The 22,139-nt window shown below is 43.2% G+C and overlaps 1 protein-coding gene across 1 annotated transcript in view; it reads left to right on the top strand.

The window, feature by feature from the left end:
* COL6A5 (collagen type VI alpha 5 chain) overlaps positions 1-22,139 on the top strand; it is a 117,033-nt gene that overhangs the window by 50,389 nt on the left and 44,505 nt on the right. Inside the window, exons 12-28 of the mRNA XM_037143925.2 lie at positions 319-411; positions 2,484-2,537; positions 4,287-4,358; positions 4,700-4,726; positions 4,832-4,876; positions 4,963-5,016; positions 6,941-7,003; positions 7,647-7,712; positions 8,118-8,171; positions 11,905-11,940; positions 12,371-12,433; positions 13,885-13,947; positions 14,995-15,057; positions 18,378-18,440; positions 20,449-20,499; positions 20,617-20,652; positions 22,023-22,085. Coding sequence (XP_036999820.2) covers positions 319-411; positions 2,484-2,537; positions 4,287-4,358; positions 4,700-4,726; positions 4,832-4,876; positions 4,963-5,016; positions 6,941-7,003; positions 7,647-7,712; positions 8,118-8,171; positions 11,905-11,940; positions 12,371-12,433; positions 13,885-13,947; positions 14,995-15,057; positions 18,378-18,440; positions 20,449-20,499; positions 20,617-20,652; positions 22,023-22,085 — 966 coding nt within the window. The remainder of the gene's footprint in view (positions 1-318; positions 412-2,483; positions 2,538-4,286; positions 4,359-4,699; positions 4,727-4,831; positions 4,877-4,962; positions 5,017-6,940; positions 7,004-7,646; positions 7,713-8,117; positions 8,172-11,904; positions 11,941-12,370; positions 12,434-13,884; positions 13,948-14,994; positions 15,058-18,377; positions 18,441-20,448; positions 20,500-20,616; positions 20,653-22,022; positions 22,086-22,139) is intronic.

Below are 22,139 nucleotides of genomic sequence, written 5' to 3'. Positions count from 1 at the left end.
ATCCTAGGAAATAGGAAACTGTCAACTAGGAACCAACCAAGGCACCATCAGTCTTGTGCAAACTTGGTGTGTGGTCATGTATGTGGCAGGCACCCTTCCTATAACTAGAGATCATTTCCTTGGAGAGGATTTGTTGCCAACACTGTTGCTAACCTGGCACCCTCTAAGGTGTTTGGCCAAAAGCACCTCTTACGCTAAATAGCCCCTCACCCACAGAGAAAGTATGAGCTTGTGGGTGGTAGATTATGATTAGTGGGAATCAGTTCATACGTATGAAGTTCCTGGCAACTGATAATCACTCAAGTCTGCTTTTTCCAGGGAAACATTGCAGAGAGGACGTGCTGCTGTGCACTTTGCAAGTGTCCAGGGACTCCGGGACCTCATGGTCACCATGGATTACAAGGCCCAAAGGTGTCATTCAGTTGAAATGATTCTACTTTGGTGTTGGTGTGGGTGGAGCTGTAGTTGAATTTGCCACCTTCCTCTGATGCTGATACAATTGCCTTGGTCATTTTGGGTGACTTCTGTGGTGTAGGAGCAGTGCGGAGGGGCTCGCTTTTGATGCTGCTATTAAGACTACCTCCCTGTTCTCTTCTATCTCCTTGGTGATATTGCTTCTTGATTTTGCAATTTGTACTTTTTACCCACTTTAGATAGTTTGAAAGGTGGTCATTTGTACATCTTCTTGAGAGAAGTGTCTGTTCAGTCCTCTGCCCATTTTTTATATCGAATTGTCTGATTTTTGTTGTTGTTGAGTTATATGAATTCTCTCTGTATTTTGAATATTAGCCACTTAGCAGAGGCATTATTTGCAAATATCTTTTCCCATTTAGTTACAAGAACCATATGATATGACTTATATGTGGGATATAAAAGAGAAAGCAACAAGTGACCAAGCAAGAAAAGCTCATAAACACAGGCACACAACACAGTATGGTGGTTACCAGAGGGGAAGGGAAATGGGGGAGGATGAAGCAGGCAAAGGGGGTCAAATGTATTAACAAAGGAGACTTGACTTGGGTGGTGAACACACAATGCAATACACAGATGATGTATCATAGAATTGTACACTTGAAACTTGTATAATCTTATTAACCAGTGTCACCCCAATAAATTTAATAAAATTTTAAAAGGTGGCAAGAGGTGTTAGAAATAGAGAGGAAAGTTGTACTTCATCAGCAATGGAATATGACTGAACTATGAAAGGAGCACAGCATTGCAGATTAGTAGCCCTTTAGAAAAAGAATTATAGAAGATCAACTGCACAACAATAGCATAGATATGTATATTATGGTATTTTCATTCAATAGAATGCTCTAAAGGGTTGAAAAATGAATGGACAGCAGCTACTCAGACATGAATAAATTTTACAAAGACAGTAATGACCAAAAAAAAAAAAAAAAGAAGAAGAAGAAGAAGCAAAACACAGAAGAATATATATGGCATGATTCCATTTATAAATTTTTTGAAAACAGGCAAAAGGAACCTGTAGTTTCTAGGGATGAATATTTAAGTAACATAATACTTCAAAAGGCAAAGAAGTAGTCTCATGAAAGTTAGGAGTGGCCTCCCTGGGGTGGGAGTGGCCTCCCTGGGGTGGGAGTGGCCTGTGGCTGGGATGGGCACTGCATCTGGGGACCATCCCTACCCTCTTTCTTGGCCTGGCGGTGTGTACACAGAAGTTTACTTTATAATATTAAGCTGTACCTTCATATTTTATTTACGTTTATGTACTTTTTCAAATGGGTTTTCAGGGTCACCATTAAAAAAGTCTGATTTGCTTTATTTTGAGAGATCAATTACAATGCTTTCTCACGAGCCCACCTCTGTCCACACTTATGCAAATGTAATTTATCTTGGACATTTTACTGAGTTATGTTATTTTATTTAGCACAGTTTCCTCTCTCATTACTTTGCTCAGGTCAGAATTAGAGTTATATTTTAAGAGCACAGCTCCTCCTGTATACTGAGCAGACAGCTAGGGCCTGTGTTAGAGGAACAAGGAAAACTTCATCTGAAATCCTTGCCACAAGTAAGCCGTGAGGCAGTAGCCACACGTGGCAGAGGGAGAGATGGTCGCCATTTAAACACAGGTAACCTCGTTGTTAGGAGAAGTGCTTATTCTTCCTTGAGCTCTTAAAAAAGCAGAAGAAAATAAAATGGTCTGTTTGGACGGGTTATTGATTGGCCTGCTAAAGGAGTTGTGGTGGCCACTGTTGTCCTTGGAGCAAATCTCCAAGTCACAGGACCAGGCCTGACACTCCGAGTTGCAAGGAGAATTCCCAAGGCCAGTTCCACGGAGCCCCACAGGGATGGGTGCGAGGACTGGAGCCAGCTGCAGAGGTTGTCAGACTCTCCCTGAACTCACAGCCACACCTGCAAAAACTACAACCAAGGTGGAGGGAAGGACTTACCTAAAATGCCCAATGATTTCGCAAGTTTGAGTGTATGGAAGATGGCTAAATTTTTTTCTTTTCTCCCAGGGGTCTCGGGGTATGAAAGGCACCAGAGGACACAGGGGAGAGGATGGAGACCCTGTAAGTTTTTGTGACTCACTCCCACCCACACACACATACACACACTTACTAATTGTGTTTTTTATAGAGAGCTTTATTTTCCTATAAAAGAGGCAGTTGCGTTTTGTTTATATATTTTGGGGGGAAGTGAGTGGTTGCTTTTCTTTTCCTTTTTTCTTGTCTGATTCACCGGGCACTTGCTGTACCTGTTTGGGGGGAAGGGGAGGGAGCAAGCTCATCTACCTGTTTCCTGGCGCGCTTTTATCAGTGGCGGGGAGCCGGGCAGGCTCTTCTCTACCCCGACACGGTGCTCGGTACATGGAAAGTGAAGCAGGCAGAGCACCCCAAGGTGCGGGACCAGGGTGACGTGGTTCACAGAGGTTTTCACATCTCAGTCTTTGACCTTGAAACCAGAATTCTCATTTGGCTCATCAGTCAAATGTTGGAAATGGATTCAGAGGAACCGGTACCACATGGGTTGCTCCAATGAGGGTGGGCAACGTTCAGAAAGCATCCAGCATGCATCTCTGTCCCCTTAGCGTCAAGGCCAGCTCCTCATATGGGAAGCAAGTTATGATTAAAAACACAGTCTCTGGATCAGACAGTCCAGGGCTGACCTAGATGTGAAACCGTAGCAAGAAACCGAATTTCTTGACCTTCAGTCTCCTCATCTGTAAACCTTTAGAACGTTCTCAAAGACTGTAGTTTATAAAACGAGCACTTAGAGGAGTGCTGGGAGCCACCCACCCTGTACCTGAAGAGAGGTCTTGGAGCCCCCCTGGTAGCATGGAGGGACTTGGGTGTGGGGACTCGTGTCCTGCTGCTGCCTGGCTGTGAGCCTGTAGCTGGCTGAGAGTCCAGTCAATGGTTAGCCAGAGGGTGTAAGCATTTCTCAGCAACCTGCAGCCGCAGGCCAGGCCTCCTACTTTATTGGGAGTAATCCTCAGAATACAGAAAGCAAACAGGGGAAAGGAAAATCTTTTCTCGCCTGCCAGGAAGGAGAGAATGAAGCTCATTGCTAAAAAAAAGTTATGTATCATACAGTAAACATTTAGCACCTGCTCTGTGCCCAGGTTTAAGCCAGGCATAAAGGGACTCGGTGGGTAAACAGACAGTCAGGGGTTCTGCCTCCAAGGAGAACAACAGTGTTCTTCCTGAGATTCGTTGTACTCTAGCCTTTACCTGTATTTAAGTATTTCCTGGGAGAAGTGGGATTGGCAGGAGATGCATACGTCAGACCCCGAGTGTTCTTCCTACGTGGCTGGTCAGACTTTGGGGATCTTTAATCTGGTGCACCTTTCCATGAGCACTAGATTAGAGTAGAGTCACTTCCCATCAACTGCTTCTATCAGCCCCAGTCCCCTCAGCATGGGCTTGCTTCTGTACCATGGCCATGCTGACTTTTCCAGGGCAGCATTAAGGCCCTAAACAAGAGGCCTAGGGCCAGATGTCTTACCAGAGTGTTTGGAATGTGGCTGGCAAGTGAGGCAACTTCCGAACCCTTGGCTGTGCTGTGTGATGGGGCCATGAAGTGGCTGAGCTCACCCTACACCTTGGTGTGATCTTGGATCTGAAAGGAAGCTCCGAGGTTGACAGGGAGAATGTTTGAATAGAGGGGCAAAACAGAGCCAAATGAATAAATCGTGGGAGGATTTGTTTGTCTAAAGCTCGGAGCGTCCATGCCCTCGGGCTTCACTTTCAAGACATAAACTGCTGGCAGCTTTTGGCAAAAGAATCACCTTGGATACTTGTTTGGATACCTCCTTCTAGGGAACACGAGGAGAGACTGGACTCCCAGGAGATAAAGGGATTACAGGATGTCCAGGGCAGTTGGGTCAAAAGGTAAGACTCTGTTAAAACGTTATTTAAAATTCTCCACAAGGCCCTTGCCCCCTGTCCTTCATTCCTTCCCTCCCCCCGGTTTCTGTCCTCATCTCCTCTCCCTCTTTTCCTTTCTCCAAGTACATGTTAGTTTGATCATCTGCAGATTATTTCCATTAGTAATCTCAAGTAGTTTTGAGCATTAATTAAATTCTCTCTATAACCTCTTTGTGGTTGTAGAGCCAAGGGCCACTAAAATACACAATCACTGTCCTGAGGGAGGCGGCTCCTTCCTGCTCCAACAGACTAGGATGCACGGTCTGCCTCTGACATGTCGTTGACACATGTTTACTCTTTTGTAGGGAGTCAGAGGACTTCCTGGAAATAAGGTACAGTAGTTTCTTCTCCAATTGCATGTCCTCGTGGGAGGAGTTTCCAATAAGCATGAGGCAAGAGATCTCTTCCCCTGATTACTAACCCTGGTTGTCTCTCAGGGAGAAGAAGGAGAAGATGGCATTGATGGACTCGATGGGGAAGAGGTGAGCCATTTTTCTTCAAGGATGGGACAATCAGCATGAGGCTGATTTTTTTTAATGGGAATTTTGTTTTCCTTCCCTTCTTTTAGGGCTTTCATGGATTTCCTGGAAAAAAGGGTGAAAAAGGTGATCCAGGATTTCAGGTAACACTTTTCAATATATCAGAGCAGGAGAACTTGGTGATGGAGACGGTATTAATTGCTGTGTGTCGGTGGTTATGAGGGATAACACTGACAGCTGACTTAACTACATGATGAGAGCCTATTAACACTGAATAGGTGCTGCATCTAGTTTGGAGCAAGTGGGTGACTATAATTTTCAAGAATTTCCAGCTAAAAATGTCAAGCCATGCAAGCATCCTCTACAGGCAGGTTTTTCCAAAGTTTGAAAAGGCACGCTTTCACCTGTCAGCAGCTTTCATGTTGTCTTTATTGCTTCAAGGGGGGAAAAAAAGGCAATAAAAAGAAACAAAATTATTTTGGTGGCCTTGGGATACCAAATCATGGTGAAACATATTTTAATTTTAAATTCATTTCAGTAATACTCATTAATTAATATGTGCTTACTTGGTTCCAAGCAGCTTTGTTTTATGTTCTGATAATATTATTTATCAAATATGTTTGAATACCTGGGGTATGTTAGGCATTGAGTTATACACCAAAGAACCAGAAATGAACCACGCTGTCCTTGTCGTCAAGGATTCTACCGGTGTAGCCGGGGAGACAGGCACATCAACAGCTAATGGCAACACAGAATGGGAGTGGGACCATATTGCAGGCATCTACATGGGAGTCCAGAGAACGGTCCTAACTCAGCAGGCAGGGAAGGAGTTCAGGAAATCTCCCTGGAGGAAATAGTCCCTGAGCTGAAGATGAACAGGACTTAGCAAGACAAGGAGGAAGGGCAATGCAGATAGAGGGAACCACATAAGCAAAGACAAAGATGCTTGGGGATACCACAGTTGTTCTGCCTGGTGGGAGTATTGGAGTGGAGGTAGGGGGAGGTCAGATTTAAGAAGTGGTGGGAAGAGACCAGGAAGGCATTGGTGAGCCATGCGGATGAGCTGAGCTTTGTAACCATTAGGGAGTAGAGAGCCTTTGAAAGATTTTAAGCAAGGGATCACAACTGATTTGCATGTTAGAAATATTACTCGGCAGAAGTGTGGAGAATGTGTTGGAGATGATATAAAAGCAAGGCAACAATGAGAGGCAAAGCTGTAAGGATCAAGGTGAGAGAAGTGAGGAAGCCTTCAAGGAAAGCAATGACAGTAAGAACAGATACAGAACATGTTAAGGACACAGCTGAACCTGGACCGGAGTGAGCGCCTCGTGTGCAAAATTTAGGGAAGCCCTCATTATGCACAGAGTGAGTGCTTTGCTAGATTTTGCACTACAGGTGACTTGTTTACTTCATCCTAGTTCTGGCTTTGGGTCACAGGAGCTCCAGGTCTAGGTGATGAGAGGAGAAGGAAATTAGGAGTCAGTCCAAATACCTGTAAAGATTCTGGCAAGGGCAGTTTCAGTTGGGAAAAAAAATGAGTTTGAGGTAAGAATGGAACATCTCTGTAGAGGTTCCAACTGGTAATTTAATTATAGATGCCAGAAGTTGCTAGACTGTCTGGGATATAGCCCCCAGTCAGATCTAATGCAGTGCCCAGTAACAATACATGAGTATTAAATTTAAATTAATTAAAGTGATAGATTCTGCTCTTTGGTTGCACTAGCTGCATTTCCTGGGCTCAGTAGCCACGTATGGCTAGCAGCTCCCGTACTGGACAGTGCAGATCTAGAACATTTCCGTCAGTGCCAAAAGTTCTGTTGGACACCACTATGCTGGACTATGAGAATGTTTCCCATTTCTCAGCCTCACTATGGATCATTCCAACCTTTGGCCTAAAACTAGAATAGTTCTGCTTGCAAAATCTCAGGGAACCTGGCTGGGGTAAAAGAATGTGGATTCTTTTATCTGATTGTTTTCCTCCCCTCCAGACATGCACAACACTTGACATTTTAATATCATTATAAAACCTTCCTACAAGCTTACTCAGAAACTTGTTTTATTTTTTAGGGCAGCCCAGGTTCCAGAGGCCCCCCTGGGGAATATGGGGCGAAGGGCTTCCCAGGGGATCCTGTAAGTTACTAGAGCCCAGATGGCTCTGAATTTCTTGTTGTTCTTTTTTTCTTTCCCTTGTGTCTCCTGCTAATTTGCAGGCAGAGGCTTGTCTTAAGACTGGTGGCAGGGAGGTAGATTTACCTAGGCTTATTTGTTTGGAAAAAAATCTGCATCTGATTTGGGCTGATTACATACAAAATTCAGAACTGAGAACTGAAGTTCCATTTTATTCATCCTTATGGTATGTTGAGACTTTCAAGTTCATTTGAAGGGGAAATTCTGATAGTTTTGCTTGTTGGGCTTCCAACCCTGCAGATTCCCTTCTTGTAGACAGGATTACAGGGGAATCTTACTGCATGATTGAGGAAGTGGCAGAAGCAGCTCTGGACAAGTGCATCAGTGAAGCTGCCAACCCAGAGATAGAAAATTCAACGTGACTTCGGCAGTCACTCCACGATTCATCATTTATCACCAAGACCCTTCAAACTTGGGGAACTGTTACTTTCATGTGTTCGAAAATTGATGGGTTTCCAATATGGAGGATTTTCTCACACCCCTCATCACTTAATCCAAGTTGCCTTAGTACTTGAAAATTGTACTTAACAAAGAAAGAAATCTGATTATTTTTTTATTCTGAAATACTTTTTAAATCTCCCTCTAGGGTAATCCCGGACGAAACAATAACATCAAAGGACCGAAGGGCTCCAAAGGAGAGCAAGGAAGACAAGTAATTGGATCTGTTTTACATATGAGTTGTTTAATTCCTTTAGTGAGCTGAGGCTTTCATAAAGTCTAAATGAACTGTTTAGTAAAATATGTAATCCACCTAAATTGAGCAAACACCCTTACGTTCACATTGAAAAGGCCTTTATGTCTGTAGGAGGTTACACCTCTATTCGCAAAACTTTTATGATTCTGGCAGGTGGTGTATAGGTAAACTGGGAGTGGCAATGCTGCTTTACCATTTGCCTCTTGAATGGATACATACCCAATAGTGTTAATGGGCAGAGAGATTGTAGTATGACCCTTTAGCGCTGCTGTTTTAATAGTGCTTGGGGTTTTGATGCTGATGCCTTTGTGATTTATTTAGAATCTTTTGCTTTATGATCTGGGGAAACTGTTGTATTTCTAGGGCAGAACCGGACTGAAAGGAGCACAGGGCAGCCCTAGTTCCAAAGGAAGCAGGGTGAGTATTTCTGTGGACTTTTATTTTCCCTCTTTACCACCTAAAGATGCCACAGAGGCTTTCAGAATATTTGTTGCTGCAGAATCAGGGGATCCAGGGCTGATACATTGGCACTACCGACATTTGGGGCCGGATAATTTGTTATGAGGGGCTGCCTTGTACGTGAGAGAATATTTCACAGCATCCCTGGTCTTCACCCACCAGATACCAGTTGCACCTCCTCTCCGCAGTTATGACATCCAAGAATGTCTGCAGATATTGCCAAGTGTCAGTGGTAGATGGGGGAGGGTGGGAGGAGGGCAGAATCGTCTGTTTGAGAACCACTGTGATATAATTTGCTTGTCCCTTTCTACTTTGCAAAAGCTTTCAAGTGTCTTTGAAAAGAGTCCACGAGTTTAACACAAAAACCCTCCTCTAGCAGCTTAGCATTTTGAGCTTATATAAGAATAGTGCAGACTGGGTAGGTGCTCTTTGTATGTGACCAGGGAAAGAAGAAATAAAGGTGAATTCTTCCCAAATGAACCCGACCACTGGCAATTAGCGGCCACCTCAAGATCTTAGTGTAACTGGATAGCATCTCCTCATGTGATATCAAGCCTGAAATAAGGATATTAGATTTTCCTTTCTTTCTAAGGAACAACAAAGAAATCACTTTTCTCTTTGTGGTCTACTAAAGTTAGAGGTGATATTTATACCCCTTTATCACATGCTCTGCGTGGAGATCGTCAAAAGAGAAAAATGTACAATGTCCTAGATGTAGCCCTGAATTTCGTTCAAGAGGGAACAGAAAATACTTGGCTTTCTTTTCTATCACAATCTTAGAATCTTCTCATCGCTTAGAAGGCTGTGGCTGATTATCTTTCTCTCTGGGGTAGATAGTAGATAAATGTGTTTTAATTTTCTCTTGCCTTTGTTTATCTTGAATCATAGTTCTTAAGGGAAATGAGCTACAGGAGGATGGCTCAGCCTTCCCAGTGCTTCTAGTAAAATTTTTGGGACTTTGCCCTCTTTTCCACATGAGGGAATTAAAATTACTCAGAAGAAGCAAGAGAACAGTGAGATGAGCTAAATGCTATAGATTATAAAGCTAAACATGTATTTTTTGTTGGTTTAAGAGAAAATACTTTTAATTTGAAATAAACTTATAATTATCACTAGCGGGCATCGTTTTCAAGGCTATATTTGTTTATTTTTATTTTCAAATTTAACTTTATTTTTATTGTTGACACTATTACAGATTACTTTTTAAAAAGATGCTAGGGCTGGGGCAGAGGATTATAACTTAGATGCACCCACCAATTACTCTAAGTCAGCAATTTTCAACCGGTGTGCTGCAAGAATTTTTAAAACATGCAATGCATGGTTATTTAGTCAGGGGCACTGACCTATTTTCCCTTACATTGTCAAATTAAAGAATGACAGCAGCCAACACAACAACAGCCATCTGGTACAAGTGCCTTGTCTTGAACCATAAATATATAGGTCATATAATAGAGTCACATCTTATTGGTCATGTTACATAATAAGGTTGCATCTGATTGGTTAATTCTTAGTACCAGAAATCCTTATATACAGGTATAGGCATCCAATGTTTTAAAAAGTCGCTTTGGAGTAAAAGAGGTAGGTAATTGCTATTATTTTTTGTAAATCAGTCAAAATTATACCTATATTTTGTCAGATGGGCAAAAAATATACAGGGTCTGGCAGAAGTAAGTCCTGCTTGAGTGTGGTTGGTAGGGTAATAATATGGGTGTAATAATTTGTAGTTTTAATTTGAACATTTCACCTAAAATGTCATGTGGTGTGCTTGAGTGTGATACTGTTGTGTTACAGAATTACATGCTTATGCTTGTAATAAAAGAGGGGTGTTACTTGTGCCAGACCCTGTATTTTTGGTGTTCTGTGGAACTTTAGTACTCAGTTTATGTGTGCCAGGAGACAAGAAAGGCTGAGTATCTCTGCTCTCAGTAGCTCTAAGGACAGAAAGTTCTTTGCCTCCCTCCCCCATCATCACCTACTTCCCCACCCATCTATCTCCTCCTTGTAACCTCTTTTCTCCAGAGTCTGGGCTCCTGGCCACCCTGACAGAAGTTGATTGTGCAGTGCTCTGTGCACGCAGGCTATAAAAAGCAGGGTTGAGCTCAAGACTGCCTGACTCCTAGAGACATGGCCCTAACCATTTGGCAACACTGTCTGAGCACAGAGCAAATGCTATTTCATTCTTCCTTTTTAAGGGAAAGAGAATTACGACATCATGCAAACAGTGGCCTCAACCTTTCTTTACTGTTTCTTCTTTGCTTTCAGACATCCAAGAGCTCTATTAGTCAGTCACATCCAGGTACAAATAGCAGACAACTTAACAATGGGGAACTTCTCCCAAAGCGTATTTGCATGTTAAAAGCAAAAAGTACCAAAATAGAACCAGAGACACAGAAACAAGTGAGGGCCTGGAGGGGAGGGGGCAGGGGATAATGGTGGAAAGAAGGGGAAGGGACTAGACAAAGAACATGGATGAATGACCCATGGACATGGACAATGGTGTGGAGATTGACTGTGAGAGTTGGAGGTGGGGGAGGTGGCCTGGGCAGAAGAGGACAAAGGAAGGAAAATTGGGAGGACTGTAATAGAATAACAATAAAAAACAGAACTCGAATGAATACAAAAAACAAAACAAAGAGTACCCAAATTATGGGACACAACCTCAGTGGAGGAATTCCAATCATTAGCCGACCTGGTGGAGGTGACATTTGGTCAGGTAGTTTATTCTAAGGAACTTCAGAAGGCGGTCAGCCCTTTGAATGACAATTTCCATGGCTACCTTTATGAATGAATGAATGAATGAATGAATGAATGAATGAATGAATGAATGCCATTTAAAAAAATACTGTTTTGTACCTAATGTAATCATAGTTGTTTATCACAACAGGAAGTAAATTGAGGGTTGAGATGTTCCATGGTTCCCTCAAAGAGGCAGAGGTGGTGGGTGGGGAGGTGAGAGCACAGACCTTATTACTGCTGTTCAGGAAAAAAGAAGTCAGGAGCCGGGGCCTGAATCACCTCCCCACTTGGCTACCCTCTGGAAAGGAGAGGGTGTGGCAAGGACAGCCACTAGGTGGAGAGCCTGAGCTGGCAACGTGAAATCGCTTCTGGATGCATGCAGACTGATTTTTCAGCTTCAGAGATCCGCCCGGCTTTTCTCAGATGAACCTGGAGGTGCCATTTGGATGACAAGATGATTGAACAGACCCCATCAGCCATTTCCTCCTTGTAGAATTCCACAGGAAGCACTGTATCTAATAACTTTTTTATTCTCCCTCACAAGACCATCAGGGGCACAGGATGGAGAGATGGGCTTGGCATGGAGTGTTCTCACACAGGAAGCCTCTGATTAGCAGACAGTGCTTTGTGGGATTTGCCAGAGAGGAAATGGAGAAGACAGATTCTTCGGGATGGTTTCATTCTCCAAAAAGCCTCTCAGATGATTGTCAGAGGTTGTCAGACTAAAGCTGGGTCAGTAATGACTGTTAGATTGGTTTGCAATCAATCTCCCAAATGAAAATTCATAATTAAGTGCCTCGCATGAAATCTCGTCTTTGAAAAGTGCCTGAAGGAAGCCACGACTTTGAGCTGCTTGTTACTTATATGTCTATCAGAGAATGAGACAGGCTGATTTGCCTCTAAGGAACCTCCGCCCAGACACCTATACACTAACACTTTGGTTTTTCTCTTCCAGGGACGAGAAGGTCAAAGTGGACACTATGGTCCACCAGTGAGTATCTTCTGTTTCCTCTTCCGTCTGGTCGTTAAGGCCAAACAGATTCTCACATGCAAATGCACTGGGAATGAGCAAGCATTTGACAGAGATGTTGTAGGAAGTGCAAGCATTGGACATGATCCCCACTGGCAGGGAACAGGGAGGAGGGTGGGTTCAACTGTGCTGGATGGGTGTGATGTAAGGCTTTGCCTTCCCAGACACTCGATAGCAAAGAGGACCCATGCAATCCCAAATGCAGTGTGTGAGAGTGCTTTTTACGTGAGAGTGCTTTTTACGTGCACTGGGAATGCACTGCAATCGAGTAAAATTTTTTCCTAGAATAAGAAACAACCTTTGTGTACTGTAGTACTAGGTACTATAAAGAGAAGTTCTATATGAGCACTGTGTGGAAAAAACCTTTACACTGAAAACTCTCATTCATCAGGGGCAGCCGGGAGACCCTGGGCTTGAAGGTACACAGGGAGCTGAAGGATTACAAGGCCCACAGGTGTGTTGGACTATTTCCTAAATGTTGCTAAATAATGCTGAGCTATTCTGATGGGAAGATGGCAAGTCGTTCTGTATAAAAAGAAATAACTAAGAAATCTGCACTCTGCCCCCATGGTACACGTCCCTGAAGTTCTCTGTTTCCCATTGTGGTAGGAGGTTTGCTCCATCTAACTGATCCCTACGTTTGCAGTTCACTGACAAAGGCAGGCTCTTGTGCCTACCTGGTGTTCTGCCTGTGAGTTAGGAATAATGAATCATTAAGACTTTAGTCTTCTATTAGTAACCAATATCAGGATCAACACACTGGTTTTCCTTAACTGAGGTCCTGCAGTCTGACTCTCATGAAAGCACGTTGGGAATCGGACGCCGTTACTCAGCTCTCCTAAAGCTAACTCCGCAGGGGTGACCGTGCGTTATGGGAGCCCTTTGTATTTTTCTGAGTCATGTTGTTAGTGAAGTGGGCATCCCAGTCAGGACATGTCTGTGTCTCCTCCATGTCAGGAAGGTGCTAGGGTCATTCCAAGAGAATGGCTTTGTGACATGGAGGCATTTTGTCCCCATATGGAGTCCACTTTGAGCCAGAACTTGTCTGGAAGGGCCTGTGTAGATGGGTCCATTCTAAGACCTTCCCGAGAGTTCATTTTTCTTCTAGAAAGTTCCAGATTATTAATGCTAAACTGGAATTTGGGATCCTCTTCAGTGGTTCTGGGGTCCCTGAACCAAGCCACCAGGAAGCAGATCCTCTAAATAACCATGGGACCAATGTAGACCCCTCCCCAGGCCTTGTGAGGAGGCGGCGACACTCCCTCGGCTGCTCCAGGGTCCTCTGATACTTAGGCTGGGGCCATGGCTGCCCACTGGCTCCTACCACTGTTCACACGGGCCAGCCAGGGCCGTTTTATAGCTGGTGCTTTCATGGTGAGAAACATTACCTGCACCCCGGGTTTTCCTTCTGACAGACTCATATGAGAACCATGTGTTTCATGGTAAATATGGCAGAAAATGTGGTTCCATTCCTCTGATGGGGTCACTACTAAAATGTCCTTCTGTGCTAACTTGAAACAACTTGGCTTTCCATTTGACACGTTGAAAGCGCTTTAGCCCAGGGAACCTGCCCCACCAAAGGAGCCATTTGACCATCGTTTGCGTCTCACTTCCTTCTTCCATGGGTTCAGTTCCTCTCTTTAGTGTCTTTCCCATTTCTGCCCCTCAGAGAGGGAGGAAGGTTTTGTACCCGAGCTGGGAGGCCCTCAGTAAAATCCATACTCCTGAGGCTGGGTGTCCCTTCCATTCCTTTTGAAGTAATGCTCCCCCTGAGAGGCCAAAGGCTTCTCGGAGGGTTAGACCGTTGCTTTTCCATGCCTTGACATGGTGTGTTTTAAAAGTGCACTTGAAGAAAGTAAGTCCTCATTGATGTCCTTGCACTGTGTTTCTTTTGTTACCACGCAGGGGCTACAAGGAGTTCCCGGCAGGGAAGGGGAGAAGGGAGGCCAGGGGCACAAAGGACCTCAGGTGAGTGACCCGGAAACAACAGTCTCCCATCTTCATTTTCTCCTCAATTCGGAAGCACCTTCATATGTAGTTAATTCTATATTATCTACATAGGGAGTATTTCATTTTTGAATTAACTTGGGGCAAATTTGGGACAAATGTTTAGCATAGCTCAGAATCCTTGTGCATAGTGAGGAGCTTAAGGGCTCCTCATTCTCCTTCACCGGGTTTCCCTCAAAGCACAGGCCCATTGTATCAGCCTGCAGAGAATCTGGAAGAGTACAGATCTTGCTGACTCGTGGACATTTCAAAACCGAACACATTATTCTGGTCTTTCTAACTTTTAAAAATTCTCTGGGCCATGCATATTTCCATTGACTGTAGATACATGAAATTGCCTCTAAAAACATCCCTTACCACTGAAATTTATTTAATTCCCAAGTTCAGCTTTGAATTCACCCTCCGAATCTACTTGGTTCCTGAATTTCTGACAATGAGTAATGAGAGTTTGGATGGCGAGGGATTCATATGAAAAATGCTCTGAATCTGTTCAACTCTTCCGCTCAGCTGGTGAGAGTTCAGAAGGCTAGGGATGCCAGCACTTCCTCAGTTCTCCCCCGAGCATGTTTGCAAAAGGCATTTTTGTCCATTTTCGGACTGGGAAACTGAAACACATTCAACACACTGTTCTGTGTGTGTGCACAGTGCAATGCACACATGTGCGCCAATGACAGCACCATATGTTGTTCTAACAAAATCCACGCGTCACAACAGATGTGTCACATTCATAAACAATGCGTGTTGAGTCCAAGGTGCCTTTTCTGTTTTTCCTAAGGCCCCAAATGGTCAGTGTGTCCTTGCAGATGAGGACTTGTGGTCCTCCACCAGAACTGTGGCCTGAGTCATCTGGTTTCAGCCCCGATCTCTCTCTCCCCTGGGTGGCTGGGTTTCTTGTTAAGAAAGCATCCAAGAGTTGTTGGAAATGACATGAAGAAAAGCAGAAGTGATCTCATGGGCTTTCTAAGAATTGCTACAGCGCCAACATTTCCATTTTCCATTGTCTTTCAGGGCGCTCCTGGGCCAACGGGAGCTAAGGGGAGTGTTGGCAGACCCGGGCCTTCGGGGAAAATGGTATGTGTTATTTTCACAGATTTCAAGTACCGAGAGGGAAATTATCTCTGTTCTTTTCTTGATTTTCATGTTAATTCTTCATGTGTTTGAATCCAGGCACCATTAACCCCCATGAGTTTTCTGCTCATAGATTGATGGGACTTTAAACACTTATTTATTAACTTATTTATTTCTAACTTTATTGGGGTGATACTGGTTAATAAGATGATGTAAGTGTCAAGTTTACAGTTTTATAATACATCATCTATATATTGCTTTGTGTGTTCACCAAAGTTTAGTCTCTTTCCATCACCATGTATGTGACCCCTTACCGTCTTCTCCTCTGGTAACAAGCAAGCAAGTGAAATAACTCGTTGACACAGACAACAGTGTGGTGCCAATACTTTCTTTTCCTCCCATCGAGAGGCAGCTGCTGACCTCTCCATGAAGCTGCCCCGTTTCACTAGCTAGGAGAGACACAGCGATCTCACTCATCGTAAAATGACTTTGAAAAATCTTTTCCACATCCTGAGTTCCTGAATGTGTGAACACACATGGCAGCAGAGTTGGGCCAAGGGTGGGGGGAGCATCAGAACTCAAATCTACTTGTGTGAATAGCTCTCTGTTCAGCTCAGCCCATCCCCTCTGAGGTGGCTCTGTCAGAGACTGTCCGAGAGCACACTATTGGCCTATTCAGAGTCTCGCCAATCTGCTTGCAACCTCTTAGCAGTTTCCTCCCCCAGGCCAGCTGAGGGACCTGGAACCTGTGCAGTCACACACAGCTTGGAAGGGCCCCATGCTTGGTTGAATGCTGTGCTGTCACCACTTTGAAAGTCTTAATATTTGAACAAGAGGCCTGTGCTTTCACTTTGCACGGAGCCCCACAAATTATGTAGCCAATCTTAACTTCCCCAGGATGCTTAGGAAAATCTCCAGACTATCAAGTAGCTGAGAAGACCCTTTGCTGATGGACCCTAATTCTAGGGCTTTGTAGCTCCTCTCCTTCCTGCATGTCTGGCCCAGGCTTCTCACCAATGCCTTCCCTCTACCTGGATATTCTCGCTCGTCCTGTGGTTTTTCTTCCAGTTCATATGGTTCCCCTTTAAGCCTCAGCATCCATGCCCCTTTTCTCCAGGCACCCAGCCTCCCAGCCCCACCGGATCTAATTCAGATTCCCCTTCTCTTTGCTGCCATAGCACCCTGAACCTTATCACACAGGTTTAGAATTGTCTGCTGCCTCTCCAACCTGGACCATACCTATCTTGTTCAATGCTTTATTTTCTACAACAATAAACAGTTGTTGGGAAGGACTTCCGCCAAGATGGAGGCATAGGTGGAAGCACTGCACCTTCTTGAACAACTAAGTTTAAAAACAACAAAGTTTTAGCAACAAAAATGCAGCCAAACCACAGAAAATTGAACTACACGGAAGTCTGACAACAACGAACCCTTCAGCCAAACTGGTAAGAGGGGCAGAGCCAGCAGCAGAGCGGGGCCATGCAGGAAAGATCCACCAGACTCACCCGGTCTCAAGACCCAGGTGTGCCAGCAGCCGTGGGCAGATCCCAGGTGTGGAGAAGCGGGCGGACCCACTGAGGACTGTTCATGGTCACACATTCACATGCAGATAAACTGGCGAAGGAGCGAGCAGTGAGACGGACTGTGCAGGCCCCAGCGGCAGGATGTAGCAGAGGGAACCGCCATTGTCCCTCTCTGACCCTGCCCCCACATACAGCATCACAAACCAGTGACCTGGGTGGCCCCGCCCTGGTGAACATCTAAGGCTCTGCTCCTCCTACCTAACAGGCATGAACAGATCAAAACATGGCTCAAGAACAACTCAGAGCCCCAGAGCTGATAACTCTAAGTGTTGAAGAAATAGCCAAACTTTCAGATGCACAGTTCAAAACACTGGTGATCAGGCTGCTCACAGAACTGGTTGATTTTAGTCACAAATTAGAGGAACATATGAAGGCTAAACTAATTGAAATGAATGGTAATGCACAGGAAACCAATAGTAATGGAAAGAAAACTGGGACTCAAATCAATGGTGTGGACCAGAAGGAGGAAAAAAATGACCAAACAGAAAAGGATGAGGAAACAAGAATTCAAAAAACGGAGGAGAGGCTTAGGAACCTCCAGGACATCTTTAAATGCTCCAACATCCGAATTAAAGGGGTACCAGAAGGGGAAAAGGAACAGCCACAAGTGGAAACTTATTTGAACAAATAATAAAGGAGAACTTCCCCAATCTGGCAAAGGAAATAGACTTCCAGGAATTCCAGGAAGCTCAGAGAGTCCCAAAGAAGTTGGACCCAAGAAGGAACACACCAAGGCACATCATCATTATATTAGCCAAGATTAAAATGAAGGAGAGAATCCTAGAAGCAGCAAGAGATAAGGGGACAGTCACCTCCAAAGGAGCTCCCATCAGACTGTCAGCTGATTTCTCAGAAGAGACCTTACAGGCAAGAAGGGGCTGGAAAGAAGTATTCCAAGTCATGAAATCCAAAGACCTACATCCAAGACTGATCTATCCAGCAAAGCTTTCATTTAGAATGGAAGGGCAGATAAAGTGCTTCTCAGATAAGATCAAATTCAAGGAGTTCATCATCACCAAGTCCTTATTATATCAAATGTTAAAAGGACTTACCTAAGAAAAAGAAGTTAAAAAAGATGACCAGTGAAAGGACAGCAAACTCACAGTTATTAAGAACCACACCTAAAACAAAAGCAAACTAAGAGGACAGCTAGATCAGGAGCAGAACCATAGAAATGAAGATCACATGGAGGGTTAGCAACAGGGGAGTGGGAGGAGAAGGGGGGAGAAGGTACAGAAAATAAGTAGCATAGACGGTAGGTAGGAAATAGGGGGGAAGGCAAGAATAGTATGGGAAATATAGAATCTAAAGAACTTGAGACGCGTGGTCATAAACTAAAGGGGGGGAATGGTGGGGAAGGGAATGAAGGAGGGAAACAGAACAACTGTAATGGCATAATTAATAAAATATATATTTTTAAAAGTTATTAAAAAAACAGTTGTTGTTTGGGAACTATTTTCCCTGGAGTATATATTCTGCTCTTTGCCTTCTCCTTCACTGCTTCTACAACACTGGGAAGCAGTCCTTGAGTCCAGCTGATATTTTCTGCTTGAGTCCAGTGCTGCTGATGTTTTCTGCTTGTTTGGGGGAAGACCATGATTTGTTTTCCACACCCCATCTCCTAATACACATTGAATCCTCACTGAGAACCCTGTCTTCCCTTCTAGTAGACAGAGCTTCCTATGGTGGGAGCTAGGTTTGATTTTACCAGTCTGACACTCTTCTTGTCCCATTTGCTAGGGAGAACCTGGACTTCCTGGGGATCCTGGGCCAGTGGGGCAACCTGGACAGCGAGGAAAACAGGTATGAGGTTTTAGGACCCTCACCCTTTCTCAGGTCTAAGTGCTCAGTTTGAGGCAAAGAAAAGGAGGCTTACACTGTCTGGGATAGTGAAGGCATTTCAGCACCTCCTAGGAAGATGTGGGGACATTTCTCCCATCCCCTGCAGCTGTCATTCTCTAACTAGTCTGTTCAAGTGAGGGTGAACACCACAGGGAAAGGGGGCATACAGAGGGGATCATGGATAAGTTAGAACTGGCCATTTCAGTATTTTAACAACCAACATGGCCATATAGACACATGTCAGTTGAAAAACAACACCACCCATTTCTCTCCGCTATTGCAATGCTCCGAGGCAAAAACAAAAAGGGGGCAATGAGGCCAAGAAGTGGGCACTTGTTCTAGTGGCTCTGGCTGTATGGGGGTGATGTGGACTCCAGCCAGCACTGTCCATGTGTTGTGGCTGTGACAAACAAATTCACGTGGACTACAGAAGTGCTGTGGAGAAAAAGGAATGGCACAGCTGCTTTCTAAGTGAGAGAGAGGGCCCCGACCCCTACCTGGACAAGCTTTTATTGATTTTCTGGGCATATTACATCAAGAATGGTCCTCATTTACTATGCACAGGTTCGCTGCAGATGATTACCTTTTATACATAACAAAGGAAAGAATGTTGCTAATTACTTCAAAGGAAAGGATGTTGCAGATGCAAGGGGAAAAGTGGCTGAACTGGTTACACTCCATACTTAGGAGGTTTAGCACAGACTTTAGGAAGTTACTTTAAAGATACCCAGTAAATATTTTCTACCTCAATTAAGGGTGAGGGAGTTTTAGCAAAAGCAAGCCTCATAGCAGCCTAGGTACGATGCAGGCCTGATTCCTCACAGGAGAACCGATCCACGGGCTTGGTTCCTGTGTGCCGACCAGCTTCCCGCCAGTTTTCTGAATCAGGGGCTGGGCTACATTTGCCACCACCATGTGGAACAGTTCCCTATATGAGGGTCTCAGTCCATGAAGCATCCAACATAGGAACATGCTTTTTAAAAAGTAATGTTTATTACAAGTGTTAGGCAAGATATTAAAAAGCTTTCCAAGCATAAAAGATGGAAAATGGGGAACAAAAAATTACTTACAATCCCACCATTTTGAGATAGCTATTATTAATATCCTATAGAGATATGTCCCCCAAGTCCTTTTTTTCTGTTAAGAACATATTAGGAGCATATTTGCATGTCATTACATTACCCCCTCAATGTCACTTTTAATAACTTCAAAATATTCTACCGAATGTATGTACCTTAATTCATTTGGCCAATCTCTGATTGGATATTTCGTTTGTTTTTAGTTTTTCACTGCCATAAACAGCAACAGAAATGAACATTCTTGTACCTAACTAAATTGTTTTTGAACAAAACTGTAATTCATTTCTACATAGAAATCTTGAGACATAGTACAGTGGGGTCAAAGGTTAGGTGCACATCTAAATAAAACTTGACCTCTACTGCAGAGTGCCCTTCAGACAATTCTGGTGATACTTGCACCCATGTGTTACACAGCAGCGTGCTTGCCTTAGGGCATTTGTACCAACAATGGCTATTGTCACTTATTTTTATCTTTATTAGTTTCATTGACAAAAAGTGGTACCTTGTTACTGTTTCAAATTGCATTTTTTTGGTTACTAGTAAGTTTGTCATTTTTCCATATGTCTGTGGGCCATTTATAATTCTTTTGAGAGGGAATTCCTCACCTCTGTCCTTTAGACCAGCTCCTAATTCTCCAGGTAAGTAACAGCCACTGACTCCCTAAGTCCTAAATGACCACCCCTCTGTCTCCTACAATGTTTGCAAAGTGGAGCTGGCCAAGAAGTGTGGAAAACTCGACAACAAGCATGTTGCCAGAGTTCAAGGTCATTGATTAGATCCCTTCTACCCAGAAGTCCCCAGTGCTTCTCTCATAACATTATGACCTCCCCAGTATAGATTACAATTAATCTTCAGTCTTGAGAAATTGAAATGAACTGATGTGTTCACAGGGAGATTATGGCATCCCAGGCTATGGTCATATGGGACGGAAAGGAGTAAAGGTAAATATGGAAAACAATTCTTTAATTGATTAATCAAACCTAAGTAATTTGAGAAAAATTATCATACTACAGAAGTGTTTATGTTGATTCATTTATGTTTTCTGCTGAAAATTATAGGGTCCAAGAGGATTACCTGGAGATATGGGGCAAAAGGTATTATATGCATGACCTTCTTTCGAAATTACCGTGATCTTAACCTTTTATTTGAGAATTTAGATAAGCTTGTAGACCTCAGTGAAGCAAACAAAAAGTGGGGCATTCATTTTACCTGAGCTTCATGAAGAAAGGCCCACACTTAACTCTATGAATTTTGACACTGGAAAGGACTGTCGTGTTCTTCACTGCCTGATGTCCCTTGTCTTGAAACCCTAACTCTAGGTTTCCTCTCAAGTGTGGTCCTTTGTCATCTTCTGGACTGCTCTGCCTTGGTGCTCACACTCAAAGCTTTTGGCTTCAGCTCTTGTCATTTGTCCTTCATTTTTATGGCCTTTATTTCTTCTTACCAGAAAGATCACAGTGTTCTTCTTCCTGGTCTCCTACTTCTCACTTCTTCCTGCCTCAGTTAATCTCAAACACTACTGTCACTTGATTTTCTTCCCCTCAAAGCATAGCCGTAGTTTCGTTACCCTTCTGATCAACCATCTTCCAGAATTCCTCACCACCCAGCAGCTTGAAACCCATCTCCATGCTGTAGAACCAGATGCACCTGCCATTCAACCAGAGTAGATCACGTTATATCTGTTTTGTACACTGAAATTATGCAGTTAGGCTTTCTTTCTTTTTTTAAAGTATCCTGTCTAGAAGAGTATCTTCCACATTTTTAATGTGATACTCAAATTGAAGCTGAAAATATGGATTTAAAAAATGTCTAATTAAGGAAATCAAATCAACTATAGGAGAAGAGACAATGTTTAAATCCTTTAAAAAGTGCTTTCAGTTGATAAATTAACAAAAGAGATTATTTCCTTTAGTGGAGAGGGGTAAAGAAGGGATCCTATAAGTAACTGTTAGGACAAGGGTTCTCATCACAGAGGACCAGTTTTCTAATTTATAATAAAGGGAGAAAAACAGTGGATTTCAATGTAGAGTTAAATGTGAAATCAATATATTTTTGGCATAAATAAATGCCAAAATTAGTCCTACCAACCTCAGAGTAAATTTATTTAACCTTCCACTTTTTCAGAAATGATTCATAAATTTAGGAAGTAATTCACTATTTAATAGTATATGTAGTCAATGTTCTACATGTTTTTCCTGATTTTTCAAGCATTTTCTTAGATATTTGTATTACATTGCAATTATACATGCTTATAAATAAATTTAGAAAACTTAAAATAGTTTATAGACTATCTAAGTATATCAATGACTAAGTTCCAAATGATAGGAGAAGATAACTTTTAGTGTTTCATATCTATAGTTATAGAATCAATTAGGTTTTAGATTAGAGAGAAATATTTTTATTCTTTCATAGCAGATATTCTAACATTTGATTAAAGATTGATTTCTTACATCTGAATCCTCAGGGTGAAACAGGCAATCCTGGAATTCCTGGGGCACATGGACCCAAAGGATTTCGGGGACTGAGAGTAAGTGCTGTATAATTCCAGGAATAAAACATGTTTCTTTGAAAGACTCTTGCT

The sequence above is a fragment of the Artibeus jamaicensis genome, unplaced genomic scaffold (assembly GCF_021234435.1).
Source record: "Artibeus jamaicensis isolate MK-2021 breed Jamaican fruit bat unplaced genomic scaffold, CSHL_Jam_final contig_519, whole genome shotgun sequence".
Lineage (NCBI taxonomy): Eukaryota > Metazoa > Chordata > Mammalia > Chiroptera > Phyllostomidae > Artibeus > Artibeus jamaicensis.
The sequence above is the reverse complement of the archived record's forward strand: the minus strand, read 5'-3'. Positions and strand labels throughout refer to the sequence as shown.